Source organism: Capricornis sumatraensis, chromosome X, assembly GCF_032405125.1.
Source record: "Capricornis sumatraensis isolate serow.1 chromosome X, serow.2, whole genome shotgun sequence".
Classification (NCBI taxonomy): Eukaryota; Metazoa; Chordata; class Mammalia; order Artiodactyla; family Bovidae; genus Capricornis; species Capricornis sumatraensis.
Genome location: NC_091092.1, coordinates 92758123 through 92777074, shown reverse-complemented (window position 1 = coordinate 92777074; position 18952 = coordinate 92758123). Strand labels below are relative to the sequence as shown.

At 47.2% G+C, this 18952-nt stretch overlaps 1 protein-coding gene and 1 non-coding gene across 4 annotated transcripts; both read right to left on the bottom strand.

Moving 5' to 3' along the window:
* Positions 1 to 10612: 10612 nt before the first annotated feature.
* MAGED2 (MAGE family member D2) lies at positions 10613 to 18749 on the bottom strand. Of its 3 annotated transcripts, none has more exons than XM_068961975.1 (13): positions 18682 to 18749; positions 17124 to 17197; positions 16277 to 16750; positions 15369 to 15677; positions 15185 to 15248; positions 14844 to 14923; positions 14211 to 14305; positions 13433 to 13512; positions 13297 to 13339; positions 12900 to 12962; positions 11685 to 11799; positions 10911 to 11317; positions 10613 to 10728 (listed from the first exon to the last, which is right to left on the bottom strand). In XM_068961975.1, exons 2-12 carry the CDS (start codon positions 17166 to 17168, stop codon positions 10919 to 10921), a joined length of 1767 nt encoding a protein of 588 aa, XP_068818076.1. In that variant the 5' UTR covers positions 17169 to 17197; positions 18682 to 18749; the 3' UTR covers positions 10613 to 10728; positions 10911 to 10918. The 3 variants fall into 3 exon arrangements, with proteins under 3 accessions (XP_068818076.1, XP_068818077.1, XP_068818075.1); XM_068961976.1 differs by having other exon boundaries at positions 18615 to 18696; XM_068961974.1 differs by lacking the exon at positions 18682 to 18749 and adding an exon at positions 18068 to 18131.
* LOC138072097 (small nucleolar RNA SNORA11) lies at positions 11961 to 12088 on the bottom strand. The gene has a single exon (XR_011144247.1). It is a non-coding gene; the product is annotated as a small nucleolar RNA SNORA11 (small nucleolar RNA).
* Positions 18750 to 18952: the final 203 nt, after the last annotated feature.

The following is an 18952-nucleotide window of genomic DNA, read 5'->3' as shown; positions in this document are numbered from 1 at the left end:
CTTCAGGCACTCTGTCTATCAGATCTAGTCCCTTGAATCTGTTTGTCACTTCCACTGTATAATCTTAAGGGATTTGATTTAAGTAATACCTGAATGGTCTAGTGATTTTCCCTACTTTTTTCAATTTATGTCTGAATTAGGCAAGAAGGAATCATGATCTGAGCCACGGGCAGCTTGCAGCACTGAAGCACGGTCTTCAGGATGAGGAGGACATGCACCAGTGGACAAAGGAAGAAGACATTCCCAAGGTGGCAGATAGTTGGAGCACATACTCAGGCACAGATGTTTGGCAGGTTCGGGTGCTTTGGGACAATGGTGTGTGATGTGTCATGGTGGGGGGGCAGCTGGAGGATGGTTTGTGTGCTGGAGGCAGTGAGAGGTGCTGTGGAACAAGCAGGCTGGGACCAGACATCTCAGGCTGCCACACGATTGTTGTCAAGACAAGCGTCCCGGATCAGCCTCTGCTCCTCTGGAAGAGGACGGGACCTTGGCATGTTCTTTGTGAGTGTGTGAGCTCAGAATTTAAGGGCTCCCAGTTTAGGCAAATGGCTCAAAAGAGGCTAAAAGGCTTTTTAAAATGTAGAGACATCCAGAAAACCCAAGAGAACATGAGAGTATCAGAGCTGCAGAAACTGTGAGAGTCTAATCACTGGCCAATATTTCCCTTCCTAAAAGGACTGGTTAGGAGTGGGCTATGGCTTGCTTCACTTAGGAGTGTGTTTACCTGGCGTTCAGTTCAATTTATTGAATTCAAGCTCCAGGTCTCTAAGCCTTTGGGGTACACGTGCTTCCCCGCTGTGAAGTCATGTGTTGCTACACCCCATCTTGTCTGTGTGCACTAATCCTTGCTGATCCCCAGGGAGAAACAAACAAGCACCTTGTGGAGGCCAGCGCCTTGTTTCCCAGGACTGTCTGACTCCTGAGCCCACTTTCCGTTCTGCCGGCCCTCTCATTTGCCTGTCTCCTATGATGTCCTCCAATTCTACATCATACTGGACCACAAAGTTGGCCATGATCCCTGAGCTGGAGAAGGCAGACTGGTCTTGCAGTGATGGACAGAAGGTAATTCGGACACCGGTCTCTCCCCTCTCAATCCTGGTGGATGGGGGCGAGTCAGCCTCACCTGCATGGGTGGTGGTATGAAGAGTTCACCAGGCAGAAAGCCAAGTAAAGGGACATCAAAAGGGGCAATATCTGGGGAGGATGAGACGTGAGCTCTGCACCACCTGCTGCTCCATTTGCTTGCAACACCCCCACCCCACCTGCCCAAATACCACATGCTTCTCCCAAACCTACAATCAGCTGCCCCTACTCTGCCTCTTCCAAGCAAGCCCAGCCTGACAGACCCAGCCCCCACTCAGCTCCCAGGCTCTGGCCGTCTGGCTATCACTCACAACTTCATTCTGGCTCATTTGCCATCCATCCTGGAGCCCAGGCTCTGGAGGAGTGTCATGTCCTCATGAGCCTGGATTTCCTCCCGGAGAGACTGTGGTGTGTGTTGCAGAGAGAGACAGATACACAGACAGGGACTCGGTCTCCCCCAACACCCCTTACTGCTGTGGGAACTTACAGTCTAGCAAGGTTCTCCTCTAGATAGGATTTCATGTGTTTTTTTTCCCCCTCTGCCTTTCGACTCTCAGAGAATCACATGTGTGAATAAGCCTTTTAGCGCCTTGTGAAATCACAGACGAATTTCTGGTCCCGGATGTTTGCTGAGCTGGCCACAAGATCAACTCCTCTGGAATTTCAGTCCAAGACAAATGTCCATTTAGATATGCCTCTGTGCCTCCTTCCACCACCACCCCCGCCCCCCCCCCCCCCCCAGTCCAGAACATGGAAACTAGGGAATTCTGCTCCCCACCCCCTTTCCTGCTACAGCTGTCAGGAAGCTTAGGGGCAAACTGAGCCCCCATACTCTCTGAGGCGCCTGCTTACATACATTCCCTTGGCTTCCTTCCTTTCAGAGGTCTTTGTTCTGTTTGATCTCCACAGGATTGGCTCTCCCCTCTGTTTTAACCCTTAAGGAGAAGGGGCGGGGAGAGGAAGCTGCCATTTATGGCTTAGCGTTTAAGAGTGCAGGCTCCAAGGACTCAGTTGCTGCCTCTGGGCCCCTGGACAAGTTATTCACACTCTCTACACCTCAGGCTCCTCATCTGTAGCATGGGAAGGATAATAGCTCCTCTTTCATAGATAAAGTTAGTGCAAATTCAGTGAGATCACTTATGTAAATCATTTGGAACCATACTTGGATCTTTGTAAGTGCTTGATAATGCTGCTGCTGCTAAGTCACTTCAGTCGTGTCCGACTCTGTGCGACCCCACAGACAGCAGCCCACCAGGCTCCCCCGTCCCTGGAATTCTCCAGGCAAGAACACTGGAGTGGGTTGCCATTTCCTTCTCCAATGCATGAAAGTGAAAAGTGAAAAGTGAAAGTGAAGTCGCTCAGTGGTGTCCAACTCTTAGCAACCCCAGGGACTGCAGCCTACCAGGTTCCTCCATCTATGGGATTTTCCAGGCAAGAGTACTGGAGTGGGGTGTCATTGCCTTCTCCGATAATTACCTCTTGATAATGCTAAGGATTACAATTATCATCAGGTCTTCATTACTGGGTACCAGTGATTTGCGGGGAGGAATTTTCTCAAATTCTCACAGTGGTCCTGGGCCGTAGATTGTGCATGCTCATTGTGGAGATGGGAAAAGTGAAGGAGAGCCAGTGAGTGATTTGCCTGCTGCCTCACCTTCACAGAAGGTCAAAGCTGGGATTTGAACCCAGGTCTGTGTCTGTGTCTCCCCACCTCCACATTCCACGCTGTCTCTCTGGGTGAGCAGGGTCAAATTAGGTAGGACCTTCGAAGATAAACAGTTTAGTGAGAGTGGCCACATAACACGGGTGATTTCTCTGTGCCTGTTCACTCGTCCCTCAGAGGAGGCCTCTAGCCCAGATCACTGGTTCTCCAATATGATTGGACATCAAGCTCACTCGCAAATGGATTATAAAGATAGATTCCTGGGCCCCTCCACAACCTACTCATGTAGACTCCAGGAGGGTGAGGCCCAGGAATCCGTATTTGGACAGCTCATATAGTGATTCTGCTGTAGCCAGTGTGGCCTTCAAATGCCTCGAGATGAAGTTTGAAGCAGGGCTGGCAGCCTTGATGTTTCTCTGACCTATAGGGCCTGAGATATCCTCTGGGGCAGCCTGTCCTTCACACTGTCATCCCATTGCCTCCCATTCTCAGTCATAACTCCATTAGAAAGCAAGTGTGGCCACTGCATCTCTTAGCAGAATATATAGGAAAAGGTTACTGGTAACTTATTCAGAGATTCCCTCATTCACACTTATTTAGTGAATCATTCATTACATTACATTCACCCACTCTACTGACACATTCACCCATTCCCCTTGTCTCTCACATTTACTCTCTTCATCAATCAGAATGCTATTAAAAAACAGATGGCTCACTTAGTGGGTTAACTGAAGACAAATTAGTGAAGATGTAAGTCTCCTGAGGCACAAAGTACTCTGGGTGCTCCCTGTCCACTATCTAATGTGATACTCACAGAGCCCAGGCTGGGTGACTTAATGCTGTTCTCATGTTATAGGAAGGAGATATGAAGCCAGGATGGGCCCAGGACATGCCCCAGGCCACACAGGGATCCTGTGAGGGAGCCGGGGTAAATTACATCCCGTCACTTGCCTCCCATTCAGGACTCCTTCCACTAGAGCACACTGACCTCTGATTCATAATCCATAATTAGAATGTGTGGACACAATGCCTATATTTGTACATAAAAATATGTGCCTGTATCTGTACGTTTGTGCAGATGTTCCTCACGCATCATCTGTGATTAGAAACATGCCCATCTGCAAAAGAAGAGTGAATCAGTTGCTCATCTGCACTCCCACAAACCTAAGTGGTTCCTTTTGCTGCTGTCACTGTTTCCCTCACTGGACGGGATGTCTTGAGAACATGCCACCCCAGTACCCAGCATGGGCCGTGAACACTGTAGATACCAGTGGATGTTTGTTGAATGAACAAGTCAATGTCTGAGTGAGTTGAGTGATTGCCTGTGACAGATTGGGATGCTGTATGAGGCCTGTGACAAGCCCCAAGCAGAGAATTAAAGCACAAATCTCTACAGTTTTGGAGCATAAGCCATGCTTTTTTTGAATATTACCCTCCTTTTGAGAAACAGCTCCTGGCACCTGATGATTGAGTTCATAAAGTTAAATCACCGGCCCTGGTAGAGATTGAACAAATAACCATGGGACCCCAAGTGACCATGCAAACTGAGCTGCCCATCCTAGGCTTGGTGCTATCTGATCTACCAGCCCCTAACATTGGACAGACAGTAACAGCACTCCACCACCAAAGAGCAGTATTATATTCAAAGTCACTCTGGAGCAGGTCCTGAAAGCAAAAGCGAGTTAGAGAGGGCACAAACTCACAGCTACTTCCATCACATTGCTTCCTCTCCCTCAGCTCACTCCTAGGTCCTTGTGGTGAGTCCCAATAACCAGTTTACTGAAGAAGAAAAAACCCAGGAACATGATTTGCAGATGATACTGTCTGATAAGCAGGAATTAACTGAAAGTTAACAGCCCTACTGAAATGTGACCCTGATGGGAGGTAAGGAAGGGAGGAGACATAACTTGGAGTTGTGCATCTGGTTGATCTCTTAATTCAGAAAGTGTCCTACCCAGGGATCTGATCAATGCCAATTAACAGTCTTGTCAGATGGTCAGATGCTGGGAAGGAACAAGATTGGAAAACTGGTACCAATAATAAGGAGGCAGCAAAATACGTGGAGAGTGCTTATTATAAGGCACAGTCTAATTGCTTTGCCTACATGTATATGCGGAGTAAGTGAATGGATCTTTTGGAATGGGCTGAGTGTGAGAATATTTGTGTTGCATGAGAATGCTTACTACTGGGAGCATGATGACCCAGCCTGCGGGGATCCGTCAACCTCTTTCTCTAGACATCCCAGTGCTTGTCAGATGAGCCAATGAACAAAACTACCATTGTAGAAGGGATGGATGTTAGCAGGGGTTTGACATGGATTTACCTTCTCATAGGTTGACTTGGCTACCAACAGTGTTGAGTGCCCAATTTCTCAACAGTAGAAACCCCAATGTCACCATTTCTTAGGAGACCAACAAGTCCTTGGATGACAGAGGGATTACAATGGAACTTTTCCATCAGGGACTGGGCATCAATTTGTCCTTATGGAAATAACTACATATTCTGGAATGGATTTGCCTCCCCTGGTGCTTTTACCAGAACCATCATCCTTGGATTTTCTAATTACTTTATACACTTTGTACATCTTTGAAATATCCTATAGAATATTTCTTCTGGTCGAGAAACACATTTCACAGTGAAAGAGGTAAGACAAATGGTCTAATGACAAGGGCTTTATATGTTCTTATCACATACACCATCACCCATAAGCAACTGCCTTTGCAGAAGAGTGGGATGGCCTACGAAACATTTCAATCTAGTGATAGGAAACAACATTTTGTGAAGTCTGAAGGCCATTCTGAAGAATTCAGCATATTCTGTGAATCGATAACTAATATATGATGCTCTTTCTCCCATAAATAGAATACATAGGTCTAGAAACTAAAGGGTAGAAGAAGGAATGACACTTCTCATCACTTCACTTAGTTAAACAATTTCGATTCACAGGAAGTTGAGACTTCTACCTGGCCATTTGGTGTTCCTCATGACATTGAAGCAATAGGCAAGAAAGGCGGGGGTAGGGGGGATCAGTTCACTATGTGACTGGGATGAGTGATCCCAACTACCAAGGGGAAATAGGGAGTCTATCTGCCTCACAGTGGGGTAGGGAAGAGTATACCTAGAACCCAGGAGATTCACTGCATGACCCTAGCACTACCATGTCCAGTGCCAAAAGGTCAATGCAGATTATGGCAAGCCAATACAGGACTTCCAAGAGCTTAGATTTCGCACAGTCATTGTGGAGGCAACCTCTAGGGTCTCACACAGTTAATTCTACAAAGCATGCTCAGGATTGCTGGACCCACTGGAGAGGGCTTAATGTACCTTATATTTGAGGCCCAGGAAATTCCTTTGGTACCTTCATCCACATCATGCTCAGTGATAATCCAAAGATTATCCAAATGATATAATAGCCATACACACACAGGACATGGTGGTTCAATGTACAATCTAGTTCAAAGCCTGCAGAATATCTAGAATAGGTTGCAAGGTAGGTAGAAAAAAGGGTATCACCCAAAATTCGTGGACTTTAAGCTGGAGATAGTAGGTGAAAAGATTTGGGTTGATCTCCGTTTGGAAAATGGGTGAATGGCAATTATACATGAATTAATAGAATTATGTTGGACTAACGCATTTTTGAAAGTGTAAGTTTGGAGAAATAAAAGTGTTGTCCCCCTCACTTAGTTTTCACAAATGGTTGGTCTCTAGTAGTTATTTCTTGTTCTTTTCTTCCCTCGTTTCTTTCCTTTCCCTCTCTCCCACTCCTCACCCCTCCTCCCCCAACCCAGCACTCATTCTATCTTTTTTATTCAATTCAGGTGAAATGTTACTGTAGGTCTTGTATTAATGCAGGAGGAAAGAGCAGATGGAGTTGTGGGTAATCAACCACAAGGGAGTGAAAATTGGTCCTTGTGGGGGACAAAAATTCCCCAAAATCTTTCACCATAGTTTGTGTCCCCCTAAAGCTCAACCTTATTGAAAAATCTTACTCTTTAGTATTTAATTTCATTTAATTTCTGTTATTGGGTTTTCTTGAGTTTCACAAGAGCAACAATGAGGAAGACACAGAAAATGTATGCAAAATCAGCACTATAAAACCATGGTGAATAGATGGCTGTGATTGGAAGACTTCCTCAGTGTCTCGGAGTGTTGTCTGGGCTTTGAGAATTAAAAATATCTTCTATTTAATTCTACAAAAGTTATTCAATTGATCTTTCAGTCAAGCACTGAAGAGCGCTTATAAGAATGCTGATGATACCTGAATGGATACCCAGCAGCTAGTTAAAAATTTTCTTTTATCATGCAATACTTGAAAGTTAGTTACACTAAAAATCATTTTTAAGAAATTAATTTAAAATTTCATGTTTTACTTTTGCTGAAAAATAAGTTTTGAATAGTTATTTTAAAATATTGGTTATACTGCTATTATCACATAGCTATATAAATTGCTGTTTTACATATGTAATTTGATACATTACAATGTAAATGTTACATTTAAAGCTGATCAGCAAATAGTTATAAAGTTGCTCGTAGTATCTTAAATTGTTAAACTTTAAATATTTTAGTCATTATAAACCCTATATTGAGTAAAAACCTTTTTCTGTATAAAGTACAAATATACGTTATACATTAAATAGGTGCACAGTATATTTGTAGTATTCAAATTTTATGGGGAGTAGCAATTGGGACAAAAATGTCTGAAAAAGCTTGAGGGTGATAATAAAAAAATAGATGGAGAAATTGCTTTTGGAGCTCTTCCCACTCCTAGCCAAATGGGAAATATTAATACATGATATATTCTAGAATTATTTGGAATTTAATGATAATACTGTAGGAGTTCATTTATTACAGCAGTGGCCTTCAAGCTAATAAAGGTGATGAAAACATGAACCATAGTCTGTCCCCATTTCCCCTGGCCCTCCTTCTTTTTAGTTCTGGCCATTCCCCATTTGCCTTGAACCAGATTTGATCTCTTCCTCCCTACCTCACATGTCTTCCATCTTTACACCTGAGGTAGTGAGAAAAAACCCATTATTTTCCAAAGTCTAAGCCTTGTAGGAAAGAAGAAGTGCGGAGCCCTGCAAACCCAGTGGTCTGTGGAGGGAAGGTAAGTGGAAAGGCCAGAGTTCTTCATGACTATGATTCACCCTTATCTCTTATCAAGCACTTTAAACTCACTTTTTATTAGAATCACAGTCTCCAAGTTCCTTGCCACCCCTCACCATTACCCCCTTACGTTACCCCCTATTTTCAGATGGACATCACCTGGGAGTCTAAGGGCACCCTGGACATGGTACCCACCTGCTATAGAATCCTTCCTAGGTCTAAGCTGCCTCTGACCTTGCCTACTTCTCCCAGGTACTATCCAACCCCTGAGGCGACCATGGCTTATGGAATCAATGCTTCCAGGGAAGAAGAGCTCAACATCTCCGCAGCAAAAGCAGGTCTTGATTCATGACAACAGGCAAGGAACTTCCTTGCTCCTGGTGCAGCTTTTTCTTTTTTAGATTCTGTTCCCTAAGCAATAAGCCTTGTTTCTTTATTGCTTTTAGTCTTAAGAGCTATTACTAGAGTCTCATTGTCTGTGTGCCTCTGTCCCAGATTAGGGGTCTGGTATATTGTCACCCTGCTTATTTAACTTATATGCAGAGTACATCATGAGAAACGCTGGACTGGAAGAAGCACAAGCTGGAATCAAGATTGCTGGGAGAAATATCAATAACCTCAGATAGACAGATGATACCACCCTTATGGCAGAAAGTGAAGAAGAACTAAGAAGCCTCTTGATGAAAGTGAAAGAGGAGAGTGAAAAAGTTGGCTTAAAGCTCAACATTGAGAAAACGAAGATCATGGCATCTGGTCCCATCACTTCATGGGAAATAGATGGGGAAACAGTGGAAACAGTGTCAGATTTTATTTTGGGGGGCTCCAAAATCACTGCAGATGGTGACTGCAGCCATGAGATTAAAAGACGCTTACTCCTTGGAAGGAAAGTTATGACCAACCTAGATAGCATATTAAAAAGCAGAATACATTACTTTGCCAACTAAGGTCCATCTAGTCAAGGCTATGATTTTTCCTGTGGTCATGTATGGATGTGAGAGTTGGACTGTGAAGAAAGCTGACTGCTGAAGAATTGATGCTTTTGAACTGTGCTGTTGGAGAAGACTCTTGAGATTCCCTTGGACTGCAAAGAGATCCAACCAGTCCATCTTAAAGGAGATCAGTCCTGGGTGTTCATTGGAAGGACTGATGCTGAAGCTGAAACTCCAGTACTTTGGCCACTTCATGCGAAGAGTTGACTCATTGGAAAAGACTCTGATGCTGGGAGGGATTGGGGGCAGGAGGAGAAGGGGACGACAGAGGTTGAGATGGCTGGATGGCATCAGCGACTCAATAGACATGAGTTTGGGTGAACTCCAGGAGTTGGTGATGGACAGGGAGGCCTGGCGTGCTGCGATTCATGGGGTCGCAAAGAGTCAGTCGGACACGACTGAGCGACTGAACTGAACTGAATGTGGGGATTAGATGCTGAGAGCTTCCTGGGAAGGAAGGTCCAGGGAAATACTCTCCAAAACAGGGCAAAGGTGGATCTCTGCCTGAAGGTCCCATGCCTTAGTGGGTAGTAGAGCTGGGAGGACACCTTCAACTACACAAGGGAACTCTGGCACTTGGCTCACAGTGCTCCTCTCTACCCTAACTTCTGCCTCCATTCTGGGTGATTTCACTGTCCAAATGGATAACCCAACCAGGCCACTTAACCCTCCTCATCTCTAGGAACCATCATCTCCCCTTTTAACCAGCTATTCCATGGATCTTCCCACTGCCCAGAGTTCTTTCTCCTGTCTTCTTAATCATTCTACTGTCTGACCATTGAACTAATCCCTCAGTTCATCCTTCTGGTTCTCTGAACATTCCCTCCCAGACAGCTATAACACCGCACACAGCAGGCACTTAGTATATTTACTTACCTTTCTGTCTTGTTCATAGACTTCAGAGACTCCTGTCCACAAACCCCTGCACTGTTTCCCAATCTGTCACTCAAACTCCATCTTCCTCACCAATCCTGCTTGGGTTCCCTGGTCCATCTCTTTCTCCATTCTGTGAACCTACACTGGTGGACATGGTAACAAAGATGCTGACTCATACACTCGCTGCCCTTGGTCTTGTCCTTATTCTACCACTGAATAACGGAATGAAATCCTTGGAATAAACTAACACTCATCTTCATTCCTACAAGATTACTGAGCACTTTGCCATGGGGAAGGGGGTCTACCATAAATCATGGGCTCCCTGCTCTACTGGGGCCTCCCCACTGTCTGGAATCCTTCTACAGTCCCCTCTCCAAGTCCTTTCTGTACAGTCCCTTCCCACAGGTCCTCCCCTCCCACCTCCTCAGGGACAAGGCTGCATGAGTCAGCCTTCAACATCTCCCTGTCTTTTGGCTCCTGCCTGCTCAAATCTCTCTCTTTTCCCAAGAAAATCATTATTCCTGTACCTCTCTTTAGCTACCTACCTCTTTCTCCTTCTTGTCTAACCTAAGTTTCTCAAAAGGAGACTCAATACTTGATGTCCAATCTCCTCTATTTTTCTGGACCAGATTTGCCCATATCAGAGCTTCTAAGTATGCCCTCTGTGCCTACAATCTCCATGACTCCCACACCACTGCAACCCTGCCTGCTCTATAGGATAGTGATGGTGCCCAACCTATCCCAGGAAACATGCTAATTTTGCTCCACTGAATTCAGCAATGTCACCTCAAGCTAAGCACAGACTGAGGTGGAAACTTTCCCAGTTCATTTTGAAATATACAAAAACGTGACAGCCCACCAAAAAAGGCAATAAACTCAGAAATGGCAAATAGATTTAATGTAGAGTGTCAACTTCAATTGATTGATAGTGGCTGCCTAGAGTGCTGTGCTGAATAGGTTTCTGAGGATGCACCCTGGCTCGAAGACAAAGATTGCTGGGATTAGGAATATCTGAAAACACAAGTAAAAGAAAATAAAAAAGTCAATTATATCCACCAATAGGAAGGAATAAAATGTCACAAGTAGTGTTTTCTCACACTCTCCATGATCCTCCAACCCTGGCCTTCCTATAACCACCCAGCTCTTTATCCCACCCCCATGAGCCCTGGCTTTCCCCAAATATAAGTAGATACCTGATATCTCACTTGTAGGAGAAACCACAGGCACCAGAACTGCCACTGGCACTGGCACCAGCTCCACCAAGGCCTGCGAAGAGCCCAAACGTGAGAGTGGCTGTCAGGCTGGTGCTGGCACCAAAGTTGCCACCAGTGCTGGCACCAGCACTGGCACCACCACTCTCCTGGGCTTTGGCTTTAGCTTCAGCTCCCGCCTGGATACGGGCCTTGGCCCAGGGTCCAATATCAGCTTCATCCCAGTTGCAGGGCCCAGCAGCATTCTCAGAGCCGAGCCCAATGCCCATCTGAGCTCTAATCTCAGCCCTTGCCTTGGCTTCAGCTGCAGCCTCAGCTGCAGCCTTCATATCTGCTTCCATTGCCTCTCGGTACTGAGCTGCCCATTCCTTAGGGTCCTTCTTTTGTACCTACGACAGGAAGAACAATCATCTGAAGGATCCAAATCTGAGCACCAAGTGCCTACTCTATGCAAATTATAATACCATAAATACTACTAGTAGCTATGCACCTAGTATTCCAGCTCTGCTTTGACACTTACTATCTCTGTGACCTTGGACATGACACCTAACAATCTCTGAGCCTGAGTTTTCTCATTTGCAATAAGGCAATGACATGTCAGTTGTAAGTATTAAATGATTCAAATAAAGTGTTTGCACATTAATACAGGCTTCAGAATGTTCATGCATGAGCTGCAGGCTGCTCTGCACACAGCCTACCCCAGACAGTGGCACCCCATGCTCTTGGTATGCCAAGCTTGGGCAGTTCTCCAATTACCTTGCAGGCAAACTTGAGGACTTTCATTTTGCTGGTTTCATAATAAGAGCGCAGGCCCCAGAAGAACTCATATTCAGGGGGATTGCTATTAGGGACTCTGACATAGTCCAGGTACCTTGAAAAGAGAGGGTCAAAGCCTTTATGTCTATAAGACCACTAATGGCCCATTCATGCATTTAGGTGGCAAACTCCCCCACTGACTACTGCAGCTTTTCTTCCAATCTTCAGCCCTATCTCACTGACCCTACCCAGCAGCCATGTGGAGGTACAAGGGGCCTGTATAGAGTATTTCTTCATAGGAAGGCCACAAGTTGTGTGCCCCTGTCACAATAACCCAGATTCCTGTTGGGTGTATTGCAAATAGAGAAGCCAATTCTTTAGGCCCCCTGCTCTGGGCACACCCCACCAACGGGCTCATCCATGGCCTGGCTGAACCCTGGTACAGTCCATCCTAGGAAATGACTGTATGGGACAAAACAGTCAACCAAGAGCAGTGGATTCAATGCATACTCTCGACCATTTGTGTGTGAGCATTCAGGCATGTGTGCTGGTGCACCTGCGTGAGTGTACATATGTTCTCCAAGGACCAACAACAGGGTGGGCCCTGGTCAGAAAAGCCAGGGGGACTAGGCTTCAGATCCAAATGGGTCCTTTACCAGCCAGGGCCAGGTTCAGACCTACTCTCTGAGCCCCAGGCTCCTCAACTGATACCGGGGTTGGGTTGATGGCAGCTATTCTGCAGAGTAGTTATGAAAATGAAATGAGATGTTCAAGTCAAGACTCCAGGACAGTACCTGGTTGCCTAAAGCTACCATTCTATGGCATTTCTTTATGGAAATTAATTTCTATGAAGCCCTAGCTAGCATAGTAAAAAGAACCAAAGTATTGAAGTCAGGATTTCAATACAACTCTTCTATCTGTTGCCTGTATAACCCTGAGCAAATTACTTCACCTCTCTCAGTTTCAGTTTCCTCACACATACAATACTGGTGATGACAATCCTTCCCCCGAAGAACTGCTCCAAACGCATATATGAAAGCATAGGTAGGTCAGTAAACGTGTGCTCATGTTCTCTGCCACTATCTCAGGAAAAAGCTACCACTTGTATATGCACTTATATAACATGCACAAGCACATGCACATGTACCATAGCTTTATCACTCATTTCGAAGACAGGCAAAATGCATGGAACACAGCAACACCATACAGACTTACTTCTGCTTCACAAACTCATCAGTAATGAGCTTCTTCACATCTCCAAAAAGTGAATGATGTATCCTGACAGTAGAGAATGATAAAATAATTACATACATACATAACTACATACATAGATAAATATAACTAGGGCTACAGCACTTCCCAGATATGGACAGAGACATTTCCCACATGGAAAAGAAGCTTCCAGCATAGATGGACGCTCCATAGAAACCCAAGAGTCAGTGACATAGAGCAGAGTTCAGGACCATTTCCCCATCCACCTAGGTCAGAACCCTGAACCCAATCCAGCACCCCCACCCACCCCACCAGACCACCAGGCTGATGCAATCCTGGGACCATCCTCTCTTGCCAAAGGACAACACGGACAGCAAGTGCTGACAGAGCCCAATCATACCCAGGGCGCAGCCCCAACTTGCGCAGCACCTCCCAGATGACAGCTGCAAGGGGAGGAAAAAGGAAACAGGGATAGAAAATGAACATGTGCAATTCTGACCACAACCCCCCATCCAGCTGTCAATCCAGCCACTCACCCTCACTGGATCGATTTCCATTCATGAAGATGATGCTAAGAAGCACCATGAGGAGACCGAGCTTTGGTGAGTCCTTGGTCCTAGGAGAATAATGGGACAGAGAGAAGGTTTACATCCAGCAGCCATCTGCAAAGAAAACACACATTAGCCAGCTCACTAGGCTAGCTTCTCCCAGATTCTTCAGATATGGGAGAATTCTGCCCCGTCTATGCTTCAAGCTCTATGTGATCCTGGGTAAGGCACTTAAGATTTTGAGCCTAGTCTCCTATTCATAAAATGGGAAAAACACATCCTTCTCTTCCTGTGTTGCTGAGAGAATAGAAGAATGGTAAGATCTGGGCACCCAGTCAATTGTGAGTCCCTTCTTGCTCCCCGAGACCCATCAGTTCCAAGAAAATTCTAGGCATAGCCCCAATGATGCCCCTGCCCATCGAGCATCATGATCCACTCATACCAGGAAGCCCTCCTGTGAGAACTATTCTACCAAGGCCAATATGAAGAGACAAGGAATGACAAGCCTGTTTTCTTGGGAAGTTTCTGGAAAACCAGAAAATCTTACAGTAAGAATGCACTACCTGAGGCTTCTACACCCTACAGACAATCATAATCAGGTACTACTCCTGTGTGCAGGGCTCCAAGTACGTGTGGGTGATAGAAAAGAGGTCTGGGGCTCTGTCCTTCCTATTTCTTAAGGGGGTATAGGGAGAAGATAGGGATGAACTAGTACCATGAACAAAAGCAGATGCCTCCCTCCCATCCCAGCCCTATCCCAGCTTACGTTCCCAGTATGCCTGCATCAGTGGGCTCTAAGGTGCTGAGAAGAATGTACAAGTGATCATTCTTATCAATCTCCTTTAATTGGATCCCAAAAACCTGTGGATGGGGACAACAGTGTGAGACCACAGAATTCAACTTTCTTGGCATCCCATAGCTCCCCACGTACTCAGGAGTCTGTCTCTCTGTGTGTGTATGCTTGTATGTGTGTGTATGTGTGTGGGCATGTGAAATCAGTGAGATAATGCACATAAAACACTTAGCTGAGTGGCCAGCACACAGCATACAGACAACAAATGCATTACTGTTATTGCCATCTTTGTGATTAGTGGAATCCAGGGAGCCAGAGAGTGGGGAAAGAAATTGAGAAGTGAGTATCTGAAGTACATTACAGGACTGTCCAGCAGTGGACAAAAGCCAAGACTAAGCTGGGTAGCTTGGATTCTAGCTGTGATTTTACCATGGACTTGCTGTGTGACCTCAAGGTAGTCTATGCCCCTTGCTAGGCCACTGTCTTCCCATCTGCACAGTGACGGGGCTAGATTAGTTTCTGTGGTGCCCCCCAGAAGAGACATGTACACCTTTGTTTGATTCAAGGTTTCCCCATTGCACCCATCCCCCAGGTCTGCCCCTTCACCTTCTCCAAGGAATAGCCTGCTCGTTCAATGATTTCAGGGTACACATCAGTGTATTCTTTGATGATGTCCTTCAGCATGTCTGCAAGGGGAGAGTGTTGCGAGCACCTGGGCTGAAGTGAAGCCAAGTGGCCCCCATACCCAAACTATAGACCCTTTACCAACCCTGCTGTGGGTGGCACAAACAGGTTCTGAGCTAGTGAACAGAGATGCTACTACTGCCAAATTAGAACTTTGAGAGGGCATAAGTGGAAGCAGGAGAGCAAGAAATGCCCTCAGCATATGGGGGAGAGGGCAACTGGAGGGCAGAGCTGGAGGAAGGAAGGGGTTAGTAGGACTCTACCTGAGCGTTTGATGGGAATCTTCGTCTGGTCTTTAACCAACAGGTACTTCACCAAATCGTTTGCCTGGGAGAAGTGGAAAAGATTGAAAGATCAAAATGTGTTTGCAAAAAACTTGACACAATGGCAGAGAAGAAGGTAGGCAAAGCAGAGAATAATGCAGAGTGGAGAGGACAAGGTTCTTACCCTCCCTTGCAAAAGGGCTACATCCCGGGGTGGTGGTGCTTCAGGCTCTTGGGATGACTGGAGCTTGGCAGCTCTGCGACGAGCCTTGCCCCTACGGGCCTTGGGTGATCTCAGAGAAAGCAAAGCTCTCCGGGCCCAAGCAGCCAACCGAGTCCTTGATGCCCTGCGGGCCCAAAATGCTATGGGGCCCCTTGAAGCCCTGCGGGCCATTGAAGCCATTAGGGCCTTTGAGATCCTTCGGCCACCTGTGGTTCCAGAAGCCTGACTCTGATCACTGCTGCCATCCTCTTCCCCATTCAGATGCTTCACCTGCATCAACAGAGAGCAAATACAACATTGCCAGATGAAACAGATGGTCTTTTTTCCTTCATCTTCTCTTTTCCAGAAGTCCCCTCTAATCCCACCCTTGCAGTAACAGCCTGACTCACTAGATATTGGCCATGTTGAGTCTTGGATTCACCTTTCACTGGTTTCCAAGTAGGAGTTTCATCTTCCCACCAGGACAGGAGCAACCCAAATGTAAAGCTTGAGGCTTCTCCTCTTCCTGTGTCCACCACTGATTCTGTTTATATCACCCTGGACAAGTCACTCCACCTCTCTGGGACTCAACTTCCTTCTCTACAAAACTAGATCACTTTCAGGATTTAATGAGATAACCTGTGTGAATATGCCTAGCTCAAGCCCTTGACATATGGTAAGCTACTATGTAAACATAAACTGCATTTTGTTTTGATTTCGGCTATGCGTATTCCTATCTCATGTCCAGTCTGTGAGCTTTCTGAAGACAGGAATTATAACAAATTCCTCTTTGTGTCCCCCCACAGCTATTATGAGGAGAGGGAACAAACCTTTTAAAGGTTTACAAAACCATGAACCAACTGAGAGAAGTAGAAAAGCAAAGATCTTACCTTTCGGGCTTTCTTGGCCTTGATCTTGGGCCGGGTATCCTGATTCTCCTGAGCCTGACCAGCTGCACCCTCAGGCTCAGGTTCATCTGCCAGAGCCTGAGAGGCAGTAGAGTCAGTCTCCAGGGTCTTTGTATTGACCTTTGTATCAGCCACAGAGCTGACCTTTTTGGTCTCAGTAGCAGACACTGTCACAGCCTGAGGGTCAGTATGCTGCATGTTGGTGTCAGCTGCCAGACTCTTCTTTTTGGCTGCTAGAAACTGGGTATCGGTCAGCTTAGTGGTAGGTGAAGCCTGAGTGGCAGATACCTCCTGAGCCGCAGTGGTCTTTGAGACTTCTGCAGCATTTGAGATCTTCGTGGCCTTTGAGACCTCTGGTGTCTTTGAGGCCTTTGGTGTCTCTGAGGCTTCCAAGTTCTGGGTCACTGTCAGTATGGTCTGCATCTTCAAGCCAGGGTCCTCTTCTGAAGCTTCAGCCTGCAAGATGAAGCAGGGAAGCTCACAAACTTTCTCCCCACCCCCAGCTAAGCAAATGGCTCCAATATTCCAGGGCCTCACTTCTCTTACTTTTATACTAATTCCTATTTGTGGTCTTAGCAGCAGCAGCAGCAACTGACCACCTCTGCCCACTCCTGAGCAGAAGAGGGGTGGGCCCACTCTCCCTCTAGCCCAGCTTCCTCCCTCCTTCCTTCTCTCCTCCCTCCCTCTACTTGGGGGAGGGGGGGCAGCACCCAAGCAAGGAGGTAGGTGGAGAAGGATTAGGATGGGAGGGGAGGTGCCAAGGGATTGGGGGCAGTAACAAGAGCTGGAGAGCAAAAGCAGCTAGGGAGAGGGCAGAAGAAGGGCTTACCTGGAAGCAGGTTGGACCCGTACCACTCTCGCTTGTGTCAGACATGTCTCAAGTCGGCCTGGCAAGAGCTGAGCCTGAAGGGGAGAAAGCCTGGGTCAAGAGGCAAACCCACTGAACGTCTTCTCTCCCGCTCTGCCTGGAGGCTGATCCCCATCCAATCTCAAACCCTCCAACGCACCCCCCCCCCGCCCCACCCAAAGACTTCGTTCTCAAATTCAGTATTCCAGAACGTCTAGGTCTCAATTCTCTGCAGCCGCACCCTCCCCTTCTCCAGGAAGATGTGCCAGCGCGGCAGCCCTGAGGACCCCGCCCCCTTTCCCAGTGCACCCCCCCCAGCCGCAAGTCGACAATGCGCATGCGCATCCGTTCCGGGGGCCCATCTCAGCCCCACCCGCTTTCCCAGCAGAAGCCCTTTCTTTGATGTCCACCCTGCACATGCGCACTCAGCAGCTGGTGTCTCTCCAAGCTGGCCCTTCTCTACACGCCCCTTTCTAGCGATCCATAGTGCGCATGCGTAATAGTCGAGGACTCAGTCCAACACCTTTTTCCAACACGCCCCTCTCCAAGTTCATAGTATCATTCGGTCCCGCCCCCTCCCCAACAGACCTCACTCTCAAATTGTCGCAGTGTCCGTTAGTCCTGACTCCTCCCCTACTGAATACACCCCAAGTCCAGAACACCGCCTGGTCCCGCCCTTTTTCATAATACGCTCCCCTTCCAAACAGGGCCCAAGTGCATCTTGGTTCTTCCCCGTCCCTAATACACCCCCTCCTCAAATCAGTACTGAGCTAGTGATTCCATCTTTAGGCCCAGCCAAACAGGGTCCGGTCCCCTCCCTTCCTGACTGGATGGATCCGGTATGATCCGGTCCTTTAGAGCAGGATTTCTGCAGATCCCAGAGGGTGGGGCAGATCCCTCCCGGGCTCAGATTCAGGGCTGCTCACCTCGTCCTTCTACAGTTCCTGAGTGCGTCCACTCCCTCTGAGCCCCTCATAAACTCAGAGACTTCCCTCTCCGCTCCAGGCCGGAAGTGTCCCCGCCCCTTTCCGCCTCCCTAGGGGGGCCTCCGTCTGCCCTTCCCCCGCTCCCTACTCCTCATTCCTTATCCCCCACTTCGTACCAGTCCGTATTCCCTCTGTCTTGATCCCCGCTCCTAGTTCTCTATTTACCCGACAGGATTTCTTATTTCCATTCCTCACATCCTCCTCCTTCATGTTACTATTGCACTCCCTCCCCTAGCATTCCTTAACCATTCTCTACACTCCCCTATTTTCTTTTCTGGATTTCCAGTTCCCCTCAGCATTCCCCTTCCCCCTCATATTCCCCATTCACCATTCAACACGCCCAGTTCCCAGTTTTTCTCCCCTCCCTTCCTCAACTACTCTCTGCTCTCTAGTCCATAAACCTACTACTCTCTTGGTCGTCTTCGTTGCCTACATCTCACTCCGAGTAACCTCCCCTAGCTGCAGTGGTGCGGTAAAAATTGCCTACCTGCCTGGCTCTATGTTCGAGAGGACTGGAACTACTGACTGGAAACCTCAATCTCAACGTCCCTCACCTTGTCCTCCAGCGAGTCCGGAATTTGTCTTCCGTCTCTTAGTCCCTCTGGAAGTCAGCGTCCTGGACTAGAGCTGCAGACAGCCCAGCCCAGCCCCTTTCCGCAGCCCCCTGCCACCCCCCCCTTCTCCTTCCTCGGGGGGTGGGGCAATGGGGCCCAGCTCAGGGCTGTCTGACGCCAAAGCCCGTGTTTATGCCACTGTACCAGGCTCGGTCTGAAGCCATTCCAAACCAAAACCACCGCCTCAAAGCGATTCATTCATTGAATATAT